General features: G+C 38.8%; 2 protein-coding genes across 16 annotated transcripts in view; one reads left to right on the top strand and one right to left on the bottom strand.

Annotated features, from left to right (window-relative positions):
* Positions 1–24,879, bottom strand: part of ASB3 (ankyrin repeat and SOCS box containing 3) — a 158,886-nt gene that overhangs the window by 123,296 nt on the left and 10,711 nt on the right. The window lies entirely within an intron of this gene.
* On the top strand, positions 11–24,245 carry CHAC2 (ChaC glutathione specific gamma-glutamylcyclotransferase 2). Of its 2 annotated transcripts, none has more exons than XM_005307353.4 (3): positions 11–310; positions 13,895–13,930; positions 21,304–24,245. In XM_005307353.4, exons 1-3 carry the CDS (start codon positions 176–178, stop codon positions 21,685–21,687), a joined length of 555 nt encoding a protein of 184 aa, XP_005307410.1. In that variant the 5' UTR covers positions 11–175; the 3' UTR covers positions 21,688–24,245. The 2 variants fall into 2 exon arrangements, with proteins under 2 accessions (XP_005307410.1, XP_065446796.1); XM_065590724.1 differs by lacking the exon at positions 11–310 and adding an exon at positions 1,232–1,468.

The raw sequence follows: 24,879 nt of genomic DNA, 5'->3' as shown, positions 1-24,879 counted from the left end.
CCGGCCGGGGAGAGGCGCCCAGGGGCCCCATGCACTACAAGCCCCATGGTGCTTTGCAGGCGGCGCTGTGCGACACGCAGCGCTCCGGGGCCGCTCTGCCCTTATTCCGGGGAAAACGCAGCAGAGACCGGCAGGGGCGGCTGCCGGCCGGCGGGACGCAGGCAGGGCGAGAACCATGTGGGTGTTCGGTTACGGCTCCCTCATCTGGAAGGTGGATTTCCCCTACGAGGACAAGATGGTCGGGTACATCACGGGCTATAGCAGGAGGTTCTGGCAGGGCAGCACCGACCACCGCGGGGTGCCAGGCAAGGTGAGCGCTGGGAGCAGGGAGCGTGTCCTGCCGGTGCCCCGGCCGGGGAGGGAAGCACCCATCATCCGCCCCCAGGGGGCAGGAGAGGGGAAGTGCCGGTGGCAGCTGCTATTCGTTCTCCCCGTTCTAGAGATTTAATCTGTTGCGGAGGGGGGAACGCTATGCTGACCAGCGTCCCATCCAAAGCAAGGAGCACTGAGCTAAGCCCGATGAGTTTATACAGAAATTAACCCAAATCCCATAGCGGAACCCCTCCACATACCCCCAATACAGGTACGGGCCGCTCTTCAGCTCCCCTCCATATATAGAGATCCCCAACCTTTGCCTCCCCTCCTCCCAACGATCCCTACGTTCAGTTCAGGCATTCTCCCCCACTAGAATACACCCCATACACACATAATTCCTGCATGCAGCTCCCCACACCCCCAACACGCACCCACATACCCCCAACAGATCCCCCCCCCCCTTACAGGCACACAGGTCCTCCTTACACACACCCTAAGTCCTCTCTGCACCAAAGGACACTTCCACAGTTCGACTATTCTCTCATGTACAAGCAGGTCCCATTCACACACGCAATCAAACTCCTCTCACCCAGGTTCCATCTCCATTCTACTACACACTCACATCATTTCAAAACTTCATAGTTTTAAAACACCCTCTATCTTTCCCCTGCCTTCCAAATGCATCATATTTAATATCAATTTCACATATATAGCTTTACAATCCTCCACCCCTAAATTTATACAAAACACCACCCCTTTTACCTTCCTACATCATCTTCATGATCAAAGTGACTGGGTAATCTTTTGCACTATCAGCTGGAGAATCACACTGGTCTGAACATTTTGTACCTACTATTAGTTGCATGTAACAACTAATAGCTTTCTGTTAGACACTAACAGAACAAATAACATCTCTATTCCCTCCCCCCTCCCCCCGTTTATTTTGTGTATTTGTCAGCATTCTGTGCAGTTAGTTTCACCCTTTCCCCCTATAGTCATTAAGGCCCCAATCTAACAAAAGCTGATCTGCCGGGTATACACTATGCAGAGCAACAACCCCGAACACAATGGAGGTCTGCTTTGGCACAGGGGGGCAGAAACAGCTTGCAAGACAGAGTTCAATCTTGGGGTTCAATCTTGCCAACATTTACAAGTAAGTAGTTACTTGTATTTTTAAGTCCTTTTGATTTACATGGGACTTCTCACGGAATCACTTGGTGTTTGCATATTTGGGACCTCAGTCAGTTTCAACCTTGCTAAAAAGATCCTTCTATAATCTGAAACAGGAGTTGAAACACTATTTTTAAAGGAATGTTTTTAAAAGAATTTCAGAATATATTAAAAGAATGCTTTAAAAACTGGATTTTTTTTTGTTTAATTGCTTAATTTCAAAAAAATTGAGTTGGCAGTATCCTTTTAAAGAAGGAAGGAGGTCAGGGAGCAGTGTAATAAATGTACAAGCTCTCTATTTTGTTAGTCTATTGAAATACAAAAGTAAACTTTTGAAAAGTAAAATGGGTTCACTCTTATGGCATTGTTCAAAGAAGCACAGTATTCCTTTATTTGTGTAATTTGTGAATAATTGCCAAAAACAGCTTCAATATTCATATGATTAAAAGTACAGTGTTACGATCATCTGCATAGCTAGAAATTTTAAATGATTGGTTCTAATTTTGTATTAAGAGAAATCTTGTGCTACAGTAATAGTTATACCTCAGAAATCCCAAAGCCACACCAGCTATGTCAGGGCTTTGGAGACATACACATAACTTCCAAAGAACTCCGCATATGCAGCCTTCCAAAACTAGAAAATGCCCCTATATTTCCAATACAATACTTAGGGCTTGTCTACACTTATATACAGCGCTGCACTGGCACAGCTATAGCGCTTATTGAAGACGCTACCTACATTGACTGGAGAGCTTCTCCCACTGGCGTACGTATTCTACCTTTCCCCCATCGACATAGTGCTATCTACACCAGGGAGTTAGGTTAGTATAACTGTGTTGCTCAGGGGTGTGGACTAGTTATACCAACATAAATTGGTAGCGTAGACCAAGCCTCAGATCCTGTAGTGCTAGTTTTGTAACCTCCCAAACTAAATCCATTCTGCTGCTTTCAACTGAAGTTCATTTCTCACCTCAAGCACTGATGCAATTACCAATGGAATTACTGATCCAAAATACTATATACAAATACTATTTGCCATTTGGCATGAAATAAGTAAATTGATCCTTCCTTGATCCACTTCTAAATCTGAGTAGTATCAGAGTAACTGAAGGACTTCACAATGTGAAAAGGGCTTCTAAAGAAAGCTGGCAAAGCTCCAAAATTAATATTTTCCTATTACATGTGGATTCAATTACACTGGCTCACCACTTGTGTAAACCATCCCATTACCATCACCACTGCCATCAGTGTGGGCAGCACACACTCACTATTCCCTGGAGAAACCTACGTTCTATATAATTTTAACAACACACTGAAATTCAGTGCATTTCTTATACTTGTATTAATTTTTATATTAAAGTATTAGTGCCCGGAGGCCCCAGTTAGGACCAGGGCCTCACCATCCTGAGCATTGTACAAACATACTCTTAAAACAGTTGCTGCCCCTTGGAGCTTATAGTCTAAGATCCCTATCTGCAACTGCCTCAGTATAGATGGACTCCCCTGTGCCTATGTGGAGCCTCACTGACTTCGGTGGCATCCATCTACACGGATGCAGTTCCAGGAACTGGGTATAAGTAGGGACAAGATGCAACAAAAACAAAATGGAGAAGGGAAAAGAAGACCAGGGTGATAGTACTAAGTTTGAGACAAATATATTTGAATTTGATCTGTTTATATAATTAAGTTTATCGTAAGCCAACATAGAGACCAATGCAAATTGATTATTATCAACATTTTTTGTTATATGGTGGTAACACCCGAAGATCCCAGAGGAGAATGAGGTCCCATTGTGTTGGGCACTGCGCTAACATGTAGGGAGAAACTTATTTTAACTTAAGGTAGAAGTGCAAGGAAATAATTTAAGTGATCACTTAAAATGGGAGTACCTAGTGGAGGCTGATGTTATTAATTTTTATTGTGTTTATACTGATCCTATCAGCACTTTTTCAAAACTTATGAAAACCTATCTACCTTGCACACACCACCAAATACATCCTAAGAATAAGTCATGCCTTCTGCTTCAAAATAGTTTCCTTTCATAATTATTAGGAAGTGACCATTTCAAGTGTGACATTCAATTTATGATTGTAGGATGACAACATGTACTAGGTGCTAACTGCTCCTTATAGTTCAGAGATCCTTACTGTCTTAAAGTCAATTTTTGTAGCTAAATCGTAGACTTTCACATTATAAGACATCTTTTAAGCAATGCAAGACTTCTAAGACAGTAATGGCAGCAAGAAACATATCCCAAATGATAATGTGCATCTAGCAAAATAGCCAGGAGAAAATAAATCTCATTTTTGTTGAATCTTAAAAGCAGGAAGTATGAATCTATAAATAGGACACTAAAGCAAAGCAGAGATGTGCGCAAACTACTTCCTTCTGCGTGAGCTTTATAAATTTTAGCCTTTTAATAAAACTAAGAGGAGAGATTTTATCCTATTTTTTTTTTTTAATCTGGTGTTAAAAAAAATAAACCACAGGATTATGAAGTCTAAAACAATTTCCAGTTGTAAGCATCCTTTCCAATTTCCTGTAGACAGGTATATTTTTCAAGCCCCAGGAAGGAGCATAATATATTTTTACTGCATTTTAAAATCCTGCATCGCTCTGCACAAGAGCTATCACCCTTATATAATTCTAAATAGCTCAACAAATGCTAAGGAAACAATAGGTTACAGAAACATCCAGCAAATTAGGGGAATGACATTGATGGGGCAGGGCTATTTTATTTACAGCTGCATATGTAGCTAATGATTTAGTCATCAGAAATACTTAACTAATCATTAACATACTGGACCTTGTATATGAAAATGGGCCAAATATTCAAGTAAGTTTCCCTACTTTATGAAAGAAAAATGATAAATGCTAATTTTATTTAATTCAAATATACTTTTCTGTTGTTCATTGAGGTTTTTCCCCCCAAAGCAGTCACCTCATTTACACATCATTGGCAACTCCAAGCTAAAACTGGAGTCTGACTTTGAAAGAGAGCAGCTCCAGTGAAGATGTAAGAATTATACTAATTGAAAAAGGAAATGCTGCATTTTCAAAAGGAGGATGCATAGGTTCATGCAAACATGAATCAGCAGTAATTAATTTATACAACATTTTTATGTCTTTTTTTTTTTTTTTGAACACCAAGACAATCCCATCATTAAACAGCAAAATAATGATCCATATTTTATTTCTGAAGAGCTTTTTCAGATTTCTAGGACCCTTATCAACTCAGGATGAACTTCTGGAATGCCAATACAGACCTACAAACGGAGCTACAGGAAATATCAAGTACAATCTTCCCTGCATTTGCTGGAAGACCTCTTAGGCCTGGTCTACATAGAGATTTTGTACCCATATAACTATTTTGGTATGGCTGTAATTCTTTACTGGAATAGTTATACTGGTACATCTCCCCAAATGTGGATGCACTTTTAGTGGTATAAATGTGCCTTTTACTGATATAGCTTTATTCCCCTTCCTCTACTGGAATAAGCTATACGAGAAAAAGATTGTTATATCAGTATAACTGTGTCCATGTTACTGGGTTTGTACTTCTTTAATTATACCAACATAATTAAATTACTGAAACTTTTGTGTTTAGCACTCATAGTTTTGATAATGCTCATGCAGCTGAACTGATGCTAACACAGGTGGGATTTTCTGTAAAATTTCCCTCATATATAGAAGACAAGCATTTTTCCAGGACTGACAAGATCTTTTAATGTAAAACGACACAGAGAAATCCTTTTGGACCTCCTTTATACACCATAAAGCAGCAAAAACAGCATATGCCCAATTTCTTTGTTTTGCAGGGCGACTTTAAAGAAGTCATAGCTGTAATTTACTATGGACTAGATTGTGCCCTGATCTACCATGGTTGTGCAGAGGAGTGTGCGAAGTGGGTTCTAGTCACGCAGGGGTCGGCAACCTTTCAGAAGTGGTGTGCTGAGTCTTCATTTATTCACTCTAATTTAAGGTTTCGCGTGCCGGTAATACATTTTAACGTTTTTAGAAGGGCTCTTTCTATAAGTCTATAATATATAACTAAACTAGTGTTGTATGTGAAGTAAATGAGGTTTTTAAAATGTTTAAGAATTTAAAATTAAATTAAAATGCAGAGCTCCCCGGACCAGTGGCCAGGACCTGGGGCAGTGTGAGTGCCACTGAAAATCAACTCGCGTCCCACCTTTGGCACACGTGCCATAAGTTGTCTACCCCTTTTCTAGTGGGTGTGCATGAAGAATCCTGTAAAAGGGCTATGGCAGATTCCTCTCTCACTTGTTTTCCTGCACAAGAAGGGAGCACCAGGGGAACTGTTCCTTAGGGGAGAGTCTCTGAGACACCATGCCTCCTATGACTACTACTGGGGCAAAGCAGATTACACACTGACTCAAGGCTGGATCTAAAAGCATAATCTAACCCTAAATGAGCTGGTGCTTTAAAGAAAAAAATGAGCTAAGAATGTAAAGTCAATCTGAATTTCTTTGATTGTTAGCTTGTCAGATTGATGACACTGTAGTCTGTGGTTGATTATAAAACTGAGCTAATACACAATATACATTATCTAGGTTTTATAATTAGTTCTGAAGTTTTATCACTTGCAACCAGCAACCTACTACACAAGTGTATCACAGCGCCCTGTGTGTGACTTTATTACTGCTCTGAAAGCCACTCTGCTGCTAATACAAGATGTTACAATTTTATTTTTAACATACACTAAGCAAATGCAGAGTCAGGAGTGTCCCTTACACCGGGTCAGTTTATCTCTGGTGTGAACCCATTAAAACAGTGGTGGGCAACCTGCAGCCACTGGGAGCTGTGGGCAGCCATGCCTGTGGACAGTCAATGTAAACACTGTCTCGCGGCCCGCCAGTGGATTACCCTGACGGGCCTCGTGCAGCCTGCGGTCTGCAGGTTGCCCGCCACTGAATTAAAATCCAAGGAATTACACCAGGGACAGATTTATTCACAGTGCATAAATTGCAGGTGAAACCAATCCTTCAACACTATTATCCCATTTCAAAGTATAGCAGTGAAATACCAGCCTACAAGTTGAAAAACCTACTGAAAATACTTGCTGCTACAACATTCCATAGTCAGTACAACAAAGACGACATAATGAGCATTTTTATGTACAACAATGACTGCAAGCTTTTTTTGTACAAAACTCGGCTTAACATAATGATGACCTTGTATTCATACTTTAACTGCTCAACTTACATTATTGTAATAATGTAGTTAAACAATAGTTAAAAATGCAATGCTTGCTATTACTGCCATAATATATAATACGTAGGATGCTACATTAGAAATATATTCCTTGTTAACACAACGAATATGCATCCAAAAAAGTGGGCTGTAGCCCACGAAAGCTTATGCTCAAATAAATTTGTTAGTCTCTAAGGTGCCACAAGTACTCCTGTTCTTCTTGTTAACACTGCGCATGAAGGCAAATTTAAAAATGTAAATTACTATTAATACCTTCTTGCAAAACACATTGCATTAAGTAGACTAGCGCCATTATATTTTACAATGCTGATTTGATTAGTCTGAGAGTCTTACATGAGAGTGGCCAGTACATTAGCAGGTATTAATGTGATGTTCACTGACATTTCATTAAGTACTTCTGCACCAGAAAACAAGACAGTGGTTTGCTACATCATATCCTTCCCCAGAAAGAGAGATGAATGTATAAATTTTTTTTTGTGAAAACAGAAATGTCAGTTATTTGTGTAAAATTCAGAAAACACTTAAAGTTATGAAAAATAGTATCTTGCAGCAATTTTCATGGCACTCTTCAAACCAATTAAACATGTTCCTTGTCACTGAAAAATAGCTGGTAGGTTATGTGTGGGAATTGTTGGAAGAAGTGGGTTTAGAGGAGCAAACTAGGCAGGAAGACATTTGACGTATAAGAGGCAGGGTAGCTGGAAGTATGCAATCAAGCTGGAAAAAAGGAAACGAAGGAAGCTGTAGGGGTGAAAGGAATGGGAGAAGGGTAAAAGAAATTACAGGTCAGAGTCAAGATTACTTAGGGCCTTGCAGAGGAGTTAGCGTCTTTTTTTTTTTCTGGGGAATTACTGAATCCTCAAACACAGTGTGAGTTATGCTTTTGCAGTGTATCAACAATTTGTAAAGTATTTCCCCCTGTACACACACTCTAAAAGTTATTTTTATAAGCCTTATTCACATAAAAGTATATATTATTTTTAAGGTCATAGGGTTATAAATATTAAGTATGGTCACTGTGGTTTATCACTGGAATCTTTGGAATGCCTTTATAACCTGGTAACACATCAGACACTTAGTTGAAGACTAGGCTAGATAGAAACACAGCTGTTTTCTGCCTCAGCTGCTTCAAGGCCTATCTTTCATGAGATAATACACAAAATTCAATGCTACTAATAGAGTATCCAAAGCATGGAATTTGAATACTTCCTATCCTACAGTGGAACATGAAATAACTTCTTTCTCCATGCCTTTGTTAAAGACCACAGAAATTACACTAAGCATGTTTAACAATAAATATTGTCTAGGGGTTGAAAGTGCAGGCTTGGGAGTCAAGGGATCTACTTCTAGCTCTGCCACAGACTTGCTATTATCTTTGTGCCTCAGTTTTCTTATCTGTAAAATTCTCATGTTCCAGAGGGTGTGATTATCTGGCAGACTGTCTTCATGAACTGCATAGTGTGCTCATAGTTGCAATGCATATGTGATACAAGGATTCAGTATGCTAACTAAAGTATGTGGGATTAAGCACCATCAAAGGTCTACAGACAAATGTCATCTTTTCCACTGATCAAATACTCCATTTGACTTTTGAGCCATAAACATTCAAAGATTATAGAGATGCATATTGTGCAGCACTGTTGTAGCACTACAGCACCTTTTGTGTTGTGCCTGATTGGGACTGATCAACCAGTTGTTGGGCAGCTAACCAAACATACGGGTGGAAGGTAGAATCTTGTAGTTTGTGGGCAGAATTCCCATCTAGGAATGTCGAGTGTCCATCTTTTGGGAGTTTGTGGCAAAATTCAGACCTAGGTTAAATGCTCCAGCTTATTCTGATCTACAGAATATAAAAAGACCAAGATCTGACTTAACAGTTGGCATGTGGGGGAAGAGAATCAAACTTCTTATTTTTTAATTTTTAAAAAAATTATCAGTATTCTGGATTTTTTTCTTCAACAGCAAACCTATAATATTTTAAGAAAACAAGCACATGTCCCTTGCTTCTCACATTTATCTCCAGACTTCTTCTCCTTATCCAGATCTATTCTGCTCCCAACAATCTTCTATTTATTGAACTTTTTGAAACTTTGCACTTTTAAAGAGAGGTAAGGGATTGATTGTGTACACAAATTTGCAGAGGGACAATAGAGTTGAAGTCTGTTATTTATTTAAAATCATTTTTGCTGTTTACAAGCATGTTACCTCTGGAGACACAAATTCACAGTTTGAGAACTGCAAAACTATGCATCTCTGATGGTATCTTCTAGACTGAGCACTGAGTCCCATTGGGTAGATAGAAAGATTAACCTAAATATTCTATACAGAAGCCAGTGGAACCCCATAAGATTGGGTCCCTAATCCATGAACTATTGGAAGTCATTTACAAAACTTTTCTTAAACATTACATGAATATATTGTCTCATACTATAGAATTAGAATTTAAAATCCCTATTCCATGATGAGATACATTATAGCTGAAAGATATCTTAGTTTAAACTATCTTTAGATAGGTTTTTTCCTCAAAAAGTGTTTTATCAAAAAAATCCGATTTAAATTAAAAAACCGTATTTATTTATTTATTTATTTATTTTTTATTCACCCTGGTAACTGGCCACTTCACTGCAGACCTCACTGTTGTCATCCATGCCTCTTGTCACTTCCAGGCCAAGGACTGCTATGCATGGGATTACCCTTCAGATTTACCTGGAAACTCCAGCTAGTGCAGAACATGGCTGTACACCTGGAGTGAGGTGGGCTCAAACATATGGACTTTAGTATTTGCACTGGAATTTCTCTCAGAAGTGAAGAGGCCCTTAAAGCTATGAATGGTTTAGAATCTGGTTATGAAAGGCCATCTCCAAACTACACCCTGTTGCAGCCATTAAGATCAGCTAGGAGATTCCTGTGTCTTCCTGGAGATTTACTCCATAGGAGCAGTGGCAGAACTTTCTCAGTTGAAGGAACCTGACTCTGAAGTTCACTTTAAGTTTGCCCTCATCTAATAAGCTTCAGGGTATAACACAAGACATTTACATATATGGTTTCTCATTCTTTTTACAGTAAAAGCTGTTTTATCCATCATGTTGGGGAAATTGGGGTGCTGGTAAGTGAAAAATGCCGGTTAACTAAGAGGGAGGGAAGTTGGGTGTGGGCTCTGGGAAGGAGTTTGGGTGCAGGAGGGGCTGCGAGTTGGGGCGCGAGAGGAGGTTATGGGGGGGCACCTGCGGGCGAAGGCAGTGCGCAGAGCTGCCTGCCTCGCCTCCGCCTACGAGCAGCCGGGACAGGTTGCCGCTTGTGGGGAGCCGCCCAAGGTGAGCACCCCCCGGATCCGGCACCCCGAGCCCCCTCCCGCGCCTCTGCCCCAAGCCTCCTCCCTCACTCTGAACCCCTTGTGGTTGTTCCTCCGCCTAGGAGCAGCAGGAATATGTCACCACTTCTAGGGAGCCACATGGAGCCGGTAGGGAGCCTGCTGGACCCACACGAACCAGACTATATAAGCCAGACTTTCTATGAAGATTAGAAATTCTGGTTTATAGAGTTTTCCAGTTGGTACAGGGCCAGATAACACAGCTTTTACTGTAACTTTCTTATTTCTGACTGATTGTTTACATCAATATAGGGACCATAAGTAAGTATTTAATGCGGTCAGTCATGGGTGGTTTTATGTAAGATAGGCACTCTACACAACAATTAAAATATTCTGCACCGCCTTTAGAACTCATTCCTCTGCCATCACTTTCCTTCCTGAAGAGTATGCATCAGGACGAGTAGGCATGCATTTTAGTACCTGTTTCCATTTATGCTTCTCTGCCGAAGCTTAATAAACTGACATACTCAAAGCACTACTGCATGGACTAAAAAAGAGGTTCCAGTTTGCTATTTGTCTATCTTGATAGATCCACAAAGCAACATATATGGAAACTGAGGTGCTGAAAATGTGATCGCTCAGGTATACAAAAAAAGGAAATGAGATAAGCTGTTGGATAGAAAAAACAGAAAAGAATACAAACTAGATACAGTTAGGAATACAGAAGAGATAATTGTTTCCCATCCAAAATAATTTAATCTACCATTTAAAACAGGGGTCGGCAATGTTCGGCACGCGGCTCGCCAGGGTAAGCACCCTGGCGGGCCGGGCCAGTTTTATTTACCTGCTGACGTAGCAGGTTCGGCCGATTGGTGCTTACCCTGGCGAGCCGCGTGCCGAACGTTGCCGACCCCGATTTAAAAAAAAAAAAAAAAAACTTTACATAAGAGAACCATTTTTTTAAAAAATACATGTGAATAAAGCAAAACTTCCAGAATTATTTTTAGACAGACATATGAACAATCTCTCAGAGAAAAAGAGTCATATATAATCATAACTGTATGAAAAATGGCAAACCTTTGGTCCATACAGATTGTTAATATACATTTTAAAGAAATTGGTAGGCCCCCTCCTGTGTTTAATGTGGCATTAAAAGGGTAGTTAAAAACCATCCCTCTATATGAAAGTTTGCAATAGCTATCATTCCCAAGCTTGGAAGGGAACCAGTAGCATGCCCATCACATAGGCCAAATTTTTTTATTCAACTAGCAAGTAAAGATCTTAGTCTGTTTGCCTGTATACTTTGGCTAAATCAGAAATTGCTAAACAATGGGACAGATTCTTCCACTCTTACTCATGTTGAATAGTGCTTTATACCTTCAGAAGTCCTTGTGATTCCTACAAGAGACCTAGGGCACTCCATAGAGCAAGTGAATGGCAGAATCTGGCCCTAACACACTACTGGGCACATGAGCAGAAATTATAGATTGACCACCAAGAAGTACGAAAACACTGGATTGAAAACAGTAGCATGTCCAGAATCTAAGAGACATCTGGCCACAGCTATGTATCCCAAAGTCCATCTATCCAACTGGGGTCAGTAAAACTTTAGAAATTTAGAATAAAACATACAGGGAATTTAGCTCTTTAATGTCTCTTATAATCCTACACAGAGAAATTTATAATCTGAACACAAGAATACGGAGTTTAAAAAAATATGGGAGGAGTAGGTTTTAAAAAACTCTCAGCTTTTGAAGATATACAAAATATATAGGTTTTGAATTACATTTGTTTTTAATTTTTGTATAACAGTCCTCTACCATTGTCTCAATATTTGCGGATTAAACTCAACACTACATAGTTCAGCATTCTCAGACTGAATAGGCATAAAGAAAACAAACAAAACCTGAACTCAGCTTTGGGAAAAGTATGACAGAGAAAAATGAACTCTCATACAGACAGAATTTTAAATGTAACAGACCCTGTATACAAGTATACTTTTAGGAAAAGAATGAGAGAGAAAGGCAGACACACAGAGCTCAGCAGAAATAACAGAAAATATTGTTATAAGACTATTTGTACAGCATAACTTAATTGTTGTTTAATACAAAACCTGGTGTGGGTTTTTTATTTGCATCAGTTGCATCTTAAAACAGTGAAAATAAAAATATATCTAATACCTCCACTGACATGGGGGTGGAGGGGTAGGTTTCCCTACCTCCAATATCTGGGGTGCCCACTCATTCAAAAAAATATTGACAGAAGAAACTGAACAAATAAAAGATATGCTAGTCAAATATCCTTTTGTTATTTTATTAGGGCTACCCTTACATATCACTGAAATCCGCTACCACTCATTGATGAATTAGTGTTTGGTGGCACCCTTAATGAAAGTCCTCTATCCCTGTGATTTCAGAAGTAATGGAAAACTTGATCACTAGACAAACAAGAAGAGAAAATTATGATAAATTAATACTGAGAAGTCTAGCTTCTGTTTGTTTGGATACAGAGCATTCACTGCTACCAAACTGAAGCATCGACACAACTTTGAGTATTAAACACTTTGAATGAGGACTTGAAGGGGAAGAGATTTTGTGGTTCTCAATCATCATGGAAGAAATGGACTACTGTCAGATATACTTAAAGATGAAAGAAAAAGAAAAACCCAACGTTTGGACTAGGAGATTACCCAAAGGATTCAAATATGTTAAAGTAATGAATTGAAGCAGAAGTGAATGCTACTAATGAATTTTGCTAAAGAGAGTCACATGGCACATTGCCAAAAAGAAAGTCAAATTAGAAGGAAGGAAGGAATGGACCTGTTGGACTTTAAGTTATTGTTGTTTGTTTCTTGTTTTTGTCTAACTCCAGAGTGTGATGGTGTTAAATAGGAACAGCTTTTTAGTACTACAGTATTTTTTTAAAAAAATAGATTAAACAATCTTCCCCAGAACAGAAAGCAAAGCAATCAGAGTTGAGATATTACAGTACACGTAAAAAGTAACGTCAACTTTTTCTGAGAAAGAATCAAGGACTGTCAGCCAGAAGTCTGATTATCTTGCTTTGGCCTATACAAGCTAGGCTCTTTACATGTTCAAAGTCTGCGCACTATATTATATGTAAATGTATTGGTACAGGAGCAAAGTTATATACTTTCAATTCTACTAATTTTCTCTCTGTTAGCTAGTTGGCATAAACCAGATGAATTCATGTTTTCCCCCTTTTAACAATATACACTCATAAGGACAGGTCAGAGCTCATCCCTGTTGAGTTAAATTTTATTTTAGGGCCAACTTACAACAGAGAAACTCTACTCCTAGATGCACGTGTGACTCCCCATTGACTTCAATGCAATAAAGATGTCTGCCTAAAAACCTGCACCCTCCAGAGAGAGACACTGTCAGATAAAGGCTGGAGTTTAAGTATAACGTCTTAGACTGATGTTACTGCAAAAACTCCAGTAGGAACTGGTTATCCTTATCCTCTCCCTGGATAAGAACTCCTCTGGTACTATAAACCATTAAGGCCAAAATCTGCTTTCAGATGTATGTCACAGCTCCCATGAACATCAGTGGGAATGACAAGTATTTAAGTGAATGTACAATTTGGCGCCATCATTCACGCTTACTGGAAATATCAGAAACTCACTCTTCATCTTTATGGCCTACCACTGAATTTAAAGTTTTAACTTATTTTGTGTCTTTTCCCCCTGGACTGTTTGGTAACTGAAGGGGCAAATGCAAGTTGTGCAAATAAAAAATCTGAAAATATTAGAAAACGGGATGTGATTACACTTTTCACTTTTGCTAATGATTTGACAAAAAAAGCTTTTCACTGAACTAGCAATCTTTCTTTTCATTTTAGCCTGGAAGAGTTGTGACTCTTGTTGAAGATCCTGAGGTATAGTACTTCTTTTTTGTACGTAATATTTATTCTAAGCCTATAGAATGTCCTACTGCATTCAGAACTTAACGTCTCTATGAATCTGCATTTTCTTATCTTTTTAGTGTGTAGATAAATAACTGATTTTTTCTTCCTTTCAGAACATGTTCTTAAAATCTGAATGTTATACAAAATTGTACATATAATGGCTTTCAACTGATCTAGTTTAGCTATTTAGTCTAAAAGCAACTAAAAGTGCTTTGGCTTTATGATCATTGAAGGCAGAGTTTTAAGCATCTTCCTGAATACTCAAATTAACTGCCTTGATTAAACAAACAGAGTTTTGCTACTGTCAAATTTATACAACCTGGACGCTATTACCAGTTTGAGACAGTGTTCTGATGGAACATCCCATAAAATAGCTTCCCTAAAATACAATCTGGCCTGTGTCAAGATTAAGCCACAGTAACTCTTGCTTAAACTCTTTGATTCAAAGATGAACTGATGAATATTGTGATCTTAAACAAAAAAACTCCTTTTTGGGAATGGTTAGAGGCCTGATTCTGCAAGTCTTACTACAGATGGGCAAGCCCTTTTTCCATGAAAAGTCCCATTGTAATATTTGCAGAGTAAAACACATGGAAGAACAGCAGAATTGCGCATTAAATCTGTCCATGTAAAAGAAAACCTCCATTTTTTTCAGATTTATAAAAGAGCAAGAAGTATTATTATTATTTTGGGGGAGACAAGATCAGATATCTGGGCAAACGCCCTCCCTTGTCAGATTGTGACAAGGAAACATGATTTTACATGCAACTGCTTTATTATGGCCTAGTCCGGTATTCTTGCTCACCATTAATCCGTCCACTGAAGGGTTCCCATGACTCCCAGTCGGACTACCCACATGAGCTAGGGCAACAGGACTGTACTCTTAGGTAGCAGGACTAGATTTATTTAGCCTCTTTTAGCATGTCATCTTTATAAGGTGTATAGTTCATATAGTTGGTTTGTATGTATTCAAGCCATTTGAATGGATATGAACTGCAATATGAAACCATATTAATCATTGAGTGCTATTCGTTTATCCTTTCATACACATGACCTTAATGCAAATGGTCTAGCATGGATCATTCTCAGACTTATACAGTGCATGAATTATGAATCTGGGTGTTCTAAGGGGAGGCTGTGTTTCCTTCTCTCCTCCAGATTTAAATTTATGGCAGGAGTCCTTTTCTACAGCCTATTCCTGCAGGATACTGAGTGTCCTCATCTCCCACTGATATCAACCAAGCTATATCAGCACATCACAGAATCTGTCCCTTAGTTTGGAACTAATAGGTCTGACATGGAGTTAGAGACAATTCTCAACTGATGCACGGTGCTGTCATTGTGGCCCTCAGTTGAAAAGAATTGGGCAGAGTACATGCTATTTCATAATTAAAAGGTTCTAACACCCCCATCAAATCTTGTGCGGTCATATCCTCTCCCATCCTTTTCTTGAAGCAATACACCATCTTGTAATCAAACAATGTAATAGGATAATATTATGAGACAACACAAAATAAAATTTATTGCAGAGGTGCAGACCATATTGTCCCCCTGTAGTAGAGGGCAGGCCATGGCTCAACAGCACCCAAAGTCCTTGTGTGGCTTTGCGGGGCACTCTCAGGGACTGGCAGCTAAGTTATAGCTCATCCTTCTTCAGGTTCCCCCAGTCAGACAAGGGGAGGAAGGCAGGGGACGAGGACCTGGGGCCTGGACTTGGTGGAGAGGGAGGGCCAAGGGGGAAGACATGAGGAGTATCTCAGTCCCCGCTAGGGAGATGGCGCCGGGAAAGCTGGTCTGGAGTATTTCCTACCTCCCCTATTCTCTCCTCAGTTTGGGGTGAGGTCACAGCACTCTGCTTCCCTCCCAGTGGAAGATTGGTCAAACAGTCTCAATTATCTATATAGTCTGTAGGGGCTTCCCAACTCCCTTCCTAGTGTCCAATGATTCCCCTTTGTCAAAGAGGGAGGAAAAGGTGAGGAGAGGAGGGAAGAGGTCTAGCCTTTTGGGCCTTACCCACAGTCCAAGCCTTCCCCTGTGGATTCCTGTCCCAGAAGAGGAATTGGCGAAAGAGGAACTGGCTTCCTTCCTGCAGGCAGCCTCTTCTTCACTCTGCCCCTCGACTGCAAGAGTCCCCTTTTAAGCAGATCCTCCATTTGGAGCATTTTCTGCAACTCTTGAGGGGCAGGACCTTCTTGGGCCAGTACTGCTCTGTCACTTTCTCACAGGTAATGAGGGATTTATAAACTCACCACATCCCCAGTTGTGTAACTCTACTGTTCATTTCCTCTCTCTGGGGGTAAATTTTACATTTATTAGCACAAAACATCCCCCATCCTGCAGCCTCCCCTGCTCAAATTAGTCCAGGTCACTTTACACTATCATTCTGTGCCTTTGCTACATTTTCATGCATTCCAAGAACTTTCAGTTAAATTTACAAAGAAGCTTCCACGCAAGAAAACATTAATCTGTGCAGGATGCAGAGGTGCATGAGTGTTTAAGTTCAGCCATTTAAAACACCTCCATAAGCACCAAGAGTCTGGCATTAAGCTATACCTAGCATGAATCATTACTGCTTGAAGACTGACAGAGGCTTCACCATTGTGAACTATCTGGAAGTGAGCATCAGCAGTCTACAGACAATTTTGGAACCATTTTAGTCTGTCCAAAGACCTGAGACTAGTGGATGATCTTGCATACACTTTTTTGCAATAGTTATATGACAACTCTTTGTTTTCGTTTCAAGACACCCAAATCAGAGCACTGGTCTTAGAATGGAAACAAAATCTCAAAAGAAGATTTAAATAATAGGTAGAGTTTGCCAAACTTTTCTCCCATCTAACAGCTCTATTCAGCCTAAAATTGTTTGTGGTTGCTGACCCACTAAAGTTTCCCAAGCCTCCCAAGCTATGTAAACCCAAAGGCTACTTCTTTTTCAACAGGGATTTCCCTCTGATATGATAATGCAGGTTTTGGTTTTAGAACTGCTGCCAGGAAAAATATGGCTCCAGGGATGAATTGAATATGTAAATAGAGACTGTGGGTAAGGCCCAAGAGGCTAGATGGGGATGGAGATGGTAGGCAGATTCTTACCTAGCTGCCTGATAAATGTCAATCTGTCACGGAGGAAACGTTAGAGGAGCCAGAGCAATGCTAAAGTAGGAAGGGGAAACAAGGTCCAAACTTAAGATTTTCCACAAACCCAAATAAGAATCAGTGTGCAGAGGGAGAAATAGTAGGAGTCACCACTCCACTCTTATTAGACATGGGGTCCACAACAGTCCACTGGTAAATTCCATCAGACATCCTGGATTTTCATTTATTTTAGACTGGGGAGGAAGGGGGGATTATCAAGTACAACTGAATTTGGGAAAGGGAGGACACTAAGCTAGTGAGCAGTGGTGTGAGAAGAGGCAGGGAGCTCATTTAAATAAATTCCTTGCAAAGAGCTGAGGTAGTTTTCATTTTTTAGGTCATACATGCTAGCCTAGTTATCAGTTGGGCTAGGGGGACCTGGTGTGTAGCCAGTGTACATAATGTGCAGAGGCTTGGGCACCTTGGAGGGAGTTTGTCTAAACAGGGCTCATGCCTGACGTAACAGTGAAGATTCACTGTACTTTTAATTATTATTCAGTGAGGCAAAATACTTGTAACATTGACATTTCCCTGAAATGGTAGCAATGAATAGAGGTAAATGTAACCGTAATCATAAACTTCAACTGTTTTTGTAGCTGACAAAACAAGCACAATGCAGTACAGTGTCTGTCAATGTGACTTTCTGTATCTTTCTGGTAAATTTTTTTCACACTACAGTACTGTTGGATACCATTATGTTATACACACACTTCCATATAAGCAAAGAATGGTTATGTTTGTTTTTGCTGTATTTGTATTGTTAAACCAACTTATTTGGGATCGCAGGAGTCCCAATGCAAACCACCAGATTTTTCTTTTTTTTTTAAATCTTGATCTAGATACAACCTTAAGTTATTTTGAGAATATCACACATTATAGACAGACCATCAACTGATTCAACAGTTGGTTTGTTTGTAATTAAATTGAGCGCAAATGGCTAAAACAAAAGTGAATGAAAGATGGAGAGGTAACTTGAATTTAAAAATGTTGTTTTGGAGAACTGCTTTTAACACTCTCCCTTTGTAATTCATTGAAAATTATTTTAAAAAAGGGAAAATAACTCAGGGTAGGAGCTAGAACGCTTCCCTTGAAACTGTCATATTGCCTCCGCCTTTTGACATCTGAGCCAGTACTCCTCTAGATCCAATACCAAACCCATGAACTGTTTTGCCCATAACAGTTGTATTATAACATCCTTGTTTCTGCAACAACAAGACTTATTCTCATTGTTTCAGCATCAGTATGCATAAGCAATAGACGAAGCCCACAGCTCAAGAGGAGACTTGCATCTAGAAGCAAACAGAAATTTCTCCTGCACCCAAACTCTTAGAGCTTATCCACATAAGAAAACAATCTGGGGAGAGGTGTGTGTTACTGGTACTGACATACCCATTTGAAGTAGTACTGGCCAAAGATAAAACTATTACATCTGAAAGGGATAAAACAGAAAACAGTAGTTTCCTCTGGTTCATCAGAGACTGCATGGTTGAACCAGATGCAGTCCCAGGGGAAGGAAATAAAACAGTTCATTATGACAAGTAACCGTCACACACATGTAGTAGTTGCTTTTTCTGACTGAAGTATTTTTAATAATATCTGTTGTACACAATATGGTCTAACTGCAAAATAAGTAACTTTCCAAGGATTTTTATACCAACTTCATGTCAACAATGGATTCCTCTTGTAGTGCCCTATGAAGGGCAGGTTAAATTTGAGGCTATTTCTCAATTAATTCAGAAATAAGTAACTTCCTTTAGTAAGAAACAATATCATTGCCTTAATGGGTATCCTAGAAATCACCATTTCTTTTTTCTGCCTTCTGGAAAGTTGCAGGAGAAGACATTTGGACAGGGAATGTAACAAAAAATTAAGGCCTCATCTAAAAATCACTGCTAAGCACTGGTGGCATGATCACTGTATGTATACAGATTTCACTGGGATTAGTCACTAGGGTTTCTCTTCTTGTTTGAAAATATAAAAGGGAGGGAGAGATTACTATCTCAAAGCCAAAATAAAATTAAAGCTCTTGGAATTGTAGCTTTGTAGACAAACCATTAGGGCTGGCCAGAAAACAAGAATTCTGTTTTGTGAAGAACTGAGGATTCAACCTTGGTTTTGTTTCTCATTGGAACAAATACTAGACCTTTCAAAAAACATTTTTGGAAAAAAAAAAAAAAAAAAAAAAAGGAGAGAGAGACTATCCCAAAACAGCCAAGTGCCTAGCGGTTCGGGCACTCACTTGGGATGAGGGAGACCCAAGTTCAAGTCCCTACTCTGCCTGAGTCAAACCAGGGACTTGAACTTGAGTCTCCCTCATCTCAGGTGAGTGCCCCAAGCATGAAACTGTTGGCTGTTCTAGGCTCAGGTTTCTATCTTTGACCAGAAATTACACCCTGGACCTGCGCAACCTTCAGGTTTTTTTGTTGGCTTTTTTTTTTTTTTTTTTTTTTTTTTTGGGGGAAAAAGATACATTTCCACTAGAAGTTTTGGTTTTAATGAATCAGCATTTTCTGACCAAAAAACGTTTCCTCCGAAAATTCCTACCTAGCTCTCTGACACATAGCTAAACATCCAGATTCTGAAAGATATTTTAATACCATTTCTGCTAACAGGGTTGTTGGCATATAGGGTTGATATATAGGGTTTAGTTCTGAGAAAATTACTCCTGGGGGAATTCTGCACCAAAAAATTAAATTCTGCACACGATATTTTCAAATTCTGCAAAATTCTTCATATTTTATTTGTCAAAATAACACAATATAATCACACCAGTTTCAATTTTTTTTTTTATCATTTATTTCAAAATACCTGTCAGCAAGTACGTCTGTAACAATACAGACGACAAAAATTCAGGAATTTTTTTTGACAAATAGATGCTTCACTAGGCATATTAATACACTGAGTAATAATTCATTTAAAACTACAATAGAGAACCATATTTCCCACACACCCCAGAAGCAGTGCAAAGGCTGGGGGGAGTCAGGGGTAACGGAAGAGCTGAGGGAGAGGAAATAATTGCTGGAAAGGAGCCTGGGTGTGAACTTGGAGAGCTGTTGGATGTGGGTGGGAGAAGTATGGGTTGTTTGGGGGAAGGGGGGAAGGGACCTGTTAGGGAGCTTCCCCCATGCAGACCCAAGCCTATCCCATTCATCAGACATATGTCCCTCCTCCCCTACTCAGACACCCACTCCCTACCTCCTGTGGCCCTGCACCCGCTCCCCATCTGTCTCTGTGCCCCCACTCAGCGAACCCTGTCACTATGTGGCCCTGTGCCTCCATTCCCATTCAGCCCCTGCCCCAGTCTGTCCTCCCTGACTAGTCCTTACGAGTCCCTGTCTGAACCCCCGTCACCCCACACTGTCTGCCTCCCCATAGTCCTGTCTCCTGACCTGGCCCTACAAGTGCTGTGAAGAAGGTGCTCTCTCTTCGCTACTGGCTGGGAGCTGCTGAATTCTATCACCACAGCTCCCTCTGGTAAGCAAAAGATGGAACTGCAGCAACTTTTCAGCAGAAGCTTTTTTCTGTGCAAAAAATTAAAAATATGTGCAGCTCATTAATTATGTGCATGCGCAGAATTTCCCCAATAGTAGAAAATAAAACCTAAACTTAAAGATAGCCTTCTCTCTTTGAATTCTACACACTGGTGGTACATATAAATTAAAACACAAATCCTTTAAAATACAGGTCTCAGAATAAAGCAATATTCAAGGTTTTAGAAATGAAGCTTGACATACCTAAAAAGAATAATCTAATGAAAATTACTTTTAAATCTGCCACTCCATCTAAGGAATTTATTTTTAATCTATTTTTGTGAGATTGTGAAAACTCATTTTGTATTCCCTCTGCTGATGCTTTAGCAAACATTATTTAACAGAAATGAACCTGTGTGTTTAGTGCTCTAAATTCAGATGCAACAACTAGACAATGTTAGCAGAAATAAATTGCACCAAATTTCCTTTATTTCTAAAACTAAGCCCAATATCAGTAATATGGTGCAGAAAGAATTTGGCATAATTAACGTCAACTGAGAGTTCTTAAAGAACCACCACCATTTTGATTTCAGCTCTTTTCCTAAATAAAGAAGGGAGAGGGTGACGGGGAGAAAACTATTTGTAGAAAGGGCTCTACCAACAAAATAGGTTTTAAATTAAGTTTATTGCTAGTATCCTTTCAGTGTTTGGATTTACCTTTCTGGTTGTGTTCTTCAACAGGGTTGTGTATGGGGTGTTGCTTACAGATTGCCTGCAGGACAAGAAGTTGAAGTAAAGGCATACCTCGACTTCAGAGAGAAAGGAGGCTACAGGACTACAACTGTCATTTTCTATCCAAAAGATCCCTCAATAAAACCATTTAATGTATTATTATATATTGGAACTTGTGATAATCCTAACTATCTTGGTCCAGCACCCCTAGAAGACATTGCTGAACAGATTTTTAATGCAGTTGGTCCTAGTGGAAGAAACACAGAATACTTGTTTGAACTTGCCAATTCCATCAGGAATCTTGTACCAGAAGATGTGGATGAGCATCTCTTCTCTCTAGAGAAACTAGTAAAGGAACTCTTGGAAAGAAACCAAAACCTCAATTGCATATAAAAATCATTTAATAGTTTCAAATAGGCTTCTCCTTTCATCTTCAGAATTACGGTTTCATTGCACAACGGGTATATGATTTGGAGGCATGTTTATCTGTACTACACTATCTTATTTATTTTAATGTTACATTCAAGACACTGTAGTTAAGGGTCACTAGAAGAGTCCATTGTAAAACCATATTTTCAAGAGTTTATAACAATGGGGGGGCAGAGGTGTTTCAGGTTTGAATTTGGTATACAAGATTTTAGCCAAAGAGCATATTTTTCTTTTTCAAAATGTGAAGAAAATCAACTTTGGCCCTTTATTTTTTGTTTGAGGGGAATTTTTTTTTAAAGTGATTTCAGGTTTAAGTTGTTCTAAAAAAAAAAAAAGGTTATCTTTAAACTACCTTTAGGACCAAGTCCTGCACTCAGACAAAGTTCCCATTAAAGTGGTCGTTCTCTCAGAGTCAAGATTGCAGGATTAGGTCCTTAATGCAGCTACTGTACATGTACAGTAAGTACATGGCAAAACATTTATCGTATAAAGGTTCAACTCCATTAGAACTAAGCTATTCCAGTGAATCAATAGTTTTACGCTTGGTATATCACAGTTTGTCATTAGACACAATGGGCAAACAGTTGGGTTATCAAAGAAATTACTCTTTCCCTTGATGCATTAGGTTATTCATGGTGTCAAACCCTTAGAAACAAAAATACGGTACACTGACACAAATAAGCCATACCGTATCAGTGCCTCATTTCTTTTATTTTAAAATTACTGTAAACAAAAATAAACCTAAACTGTTAAAGCAACTGAGGATATGACTTGAATCCGCAATATAGCAAGAATGTTCTGAAACTCATCTTTAATCACGGATTGCCTTCATACGCCTGCATAAATCCCACTGAAAATCAAGGGGATTTTTCAAACTTTTAAGGGCAGAATTTGGCCTAACTATTGCAATACAGAGGCATAAGGAGTTTCCGTCCCAACTATGAATTTTCTTGCTTCTCAGAGTTTAAGTTATTTCTTTAATCCTTTAACAAAGCATATTTTTGTATTTTAATATATAAAAGGTCCTCTTTGAAATGTATTGTAGTACCACATCATGCAGCAAGAGTATTTATGTATGTTCAGTAATCACATGAAAATGTGTCTTATTTTCCATCAGTAATAGCACAAACATTACATGATTTATGTTTGTACACACAGGTAGTCTTTTCCTCTTTTCCTTTCAGTTTTATATTTGTAGCTGGCCAAAAAAAAGTCAAGTCCTCAAAATGACAGATTGCTATAAATTTATACTTTTCCACCTATAGAAAACAAATTGTAAACTGAATGTTACAAAATGACATTCAAGTCAGACACTTACATAAATAGGCTGCAGTACATAAAATACATTCAAACAGTTGATTTAAAACATGAAGCAAAGCTTTTGCATTTATGACCAGGATTGTAAATTTTAGTCACCATATTTCTGGCATCTATCAAAGGAATGTGGATCTAGAAAGCACAAGTCTACCTGTTAAATTTTCAAAGCTACTAATGACAGGAGAACAAAAGTAGAGGTTAATGCTTTAATTCTACTATATTAGGAGTACATAAAATATCAAACTTGATGGACCAGTCTAATCAGCTGAACAGGGGATTTGCCTCATATCATATATACTGAGGACCTATTCTCCCATTAATACTTCAGTTTTTTGCTAATTTATGAGAAATAGATCTTATTGGTTTCAAAGGTCTTTATTCTCCATTATGTTTCACTGATGCAAGATTGAAATAACAGAGCTGAGAATCAGGCCCAGTAAATTCAGCTGGACAGTAAGGCTAAGTATAAGATCAGAATATTCAGACTTCAGTAGCTAATGTTAGCCACCTAAATAAAGTGACCAAATTTTAAAAGGTGATGCATCTCCACTAACTCCAATGGGAGCCTCTGAAAAATCCAGTCACTTATGGTGCCTGAAGATGGATTTAGGATTTTAGGCATCAAAGTTTGAAAAAGTTTACCTACATCAATGTATCAAGATCCTTTAAAAAAATTATTCCCTTCGACATGGAGAATAAATACTCACAAAATGTTAATTGGATACTTTAATGTTCCAGAAATGTTATGTAAATACTGCAAAGGGATACTGATTTTTGTTTTCAAAAAGGCCAGCAGTTCCTTTCCTGTGCATACCTAGGCTTTGAATACACTGTTGTAAATTTAAAGCGTACATCAGATGGAGCTGTAAAATCTATGCATTTTCATTAATTTTTCTCTCTTCAGTCAAAGGCTTATTTTTGTTTGTCATGAGACGGTGGGGGAAGTGTATAAACCCCTTTATCAGTTCAAGAACTCCCCAATCACATCAATGATGATACTCTTAAATATTATGCTTATTTAAGCACTAGTGTCGGGGCATTGGGATTCTGTATGGCTCTAAGTTTGGTAATTTAATTCTATTCATCTCCAAAACACTGTTGGTTCAATCTCTTTTCCAGATTCATAATAGTTGCAATAATACCTGTAATGATACATTCCATTTTGTGCATATAACTTCAGTACAATAAAATGCATCGCGTATTTATTTAATGGTGTTGGAGAGAGATTTTCAGAAATTTTACCTTCATATTTAAGAACAGACTCAACTATGAGGGACATTTTCAAAATACCTGAATATTATGACAATAAATGCTTTGGTTATGCTACTTACTTCCTTTTGTAAAGCATTTTGAGATCTGCTGATAGAATGTGCCATATAAGAACTAGGTATTATTATGTTCATAGAAAACAGTCAGATTATCAATGTCAACATACTAGTTAAAGCACTGGAGTTAAAGCTCTCTTTTCCCTTTGTTGCATGGGAGTTAGAAACAATACACTTAGGGAAGAAGACACACTCAATGCTATGCCTCACCATTGCTTTCAAAACAAGGTCCATTACATGGAGCTGAATATGCAATCAGCTCAATTCTTTACCACAAGCTATTTTATATACATCTTCTGTACATTATGTGCTTGATATTTTTTCCTTTTGGTTAATGTTGTGTCTAATTTTTGTGACAAAGTTAGAGATTCTAATCCTATCCTAAATATGTATTTAAAAAAACAAAAACAAAACAAACACTAATCTACCTCTAAACTTCTTTCCAAAACAATGACTGAGGAGACAGCATAAAGGTCTAATCCCAAAATGGTCACCTAAAGCCTTCATCCCTGTG

The sequence above is a fragment of the Chrysemys picta genome, chromosome 3, assembly GCF_011386835.1.
Source record: "Chrysemys picta bellii isolate R12L10 chromosome 3, ASM1138683v2, whole genome shotgun sequence".
NCBI lineage: Eukaryota > Metazoa > Chordata > Testudines > Emydidae > Chrysemys > Chrysemys picta.
Note: the sequence above shows the minus strand (reverse complement) of the source record. Positions and strands in the feature narration are given on the sequence as shown.

What these genes read in the sequence shown, in the direction of transcription:
- CHAC2 (XM_005307353.4), top strand. Translation starts at nt 176, where the DNA reads ATGTGGGTGTTCGGTTACGGCTCCCTCATCTGGAAGGTGGATTTCCCC. An exon ending in ACCGCGGGGTGCCAGGCAAG is followed by an intron (nt 311 to 13,894) that starts GTGAGCGCTGGG and finishes TTTTCATTTTAG; the next exon opens with CCTGGAAGAGTTGTGACTCT. An exon ending in CTCTTGTTGAAGATCCTGAG is followed by an intron (nt 13,931 to 21,303) that starts GTATAGTACTTC and finishes GTTCTTCAACAG; the next exon opens with GGTTGTGTATGGGGTGTTGC.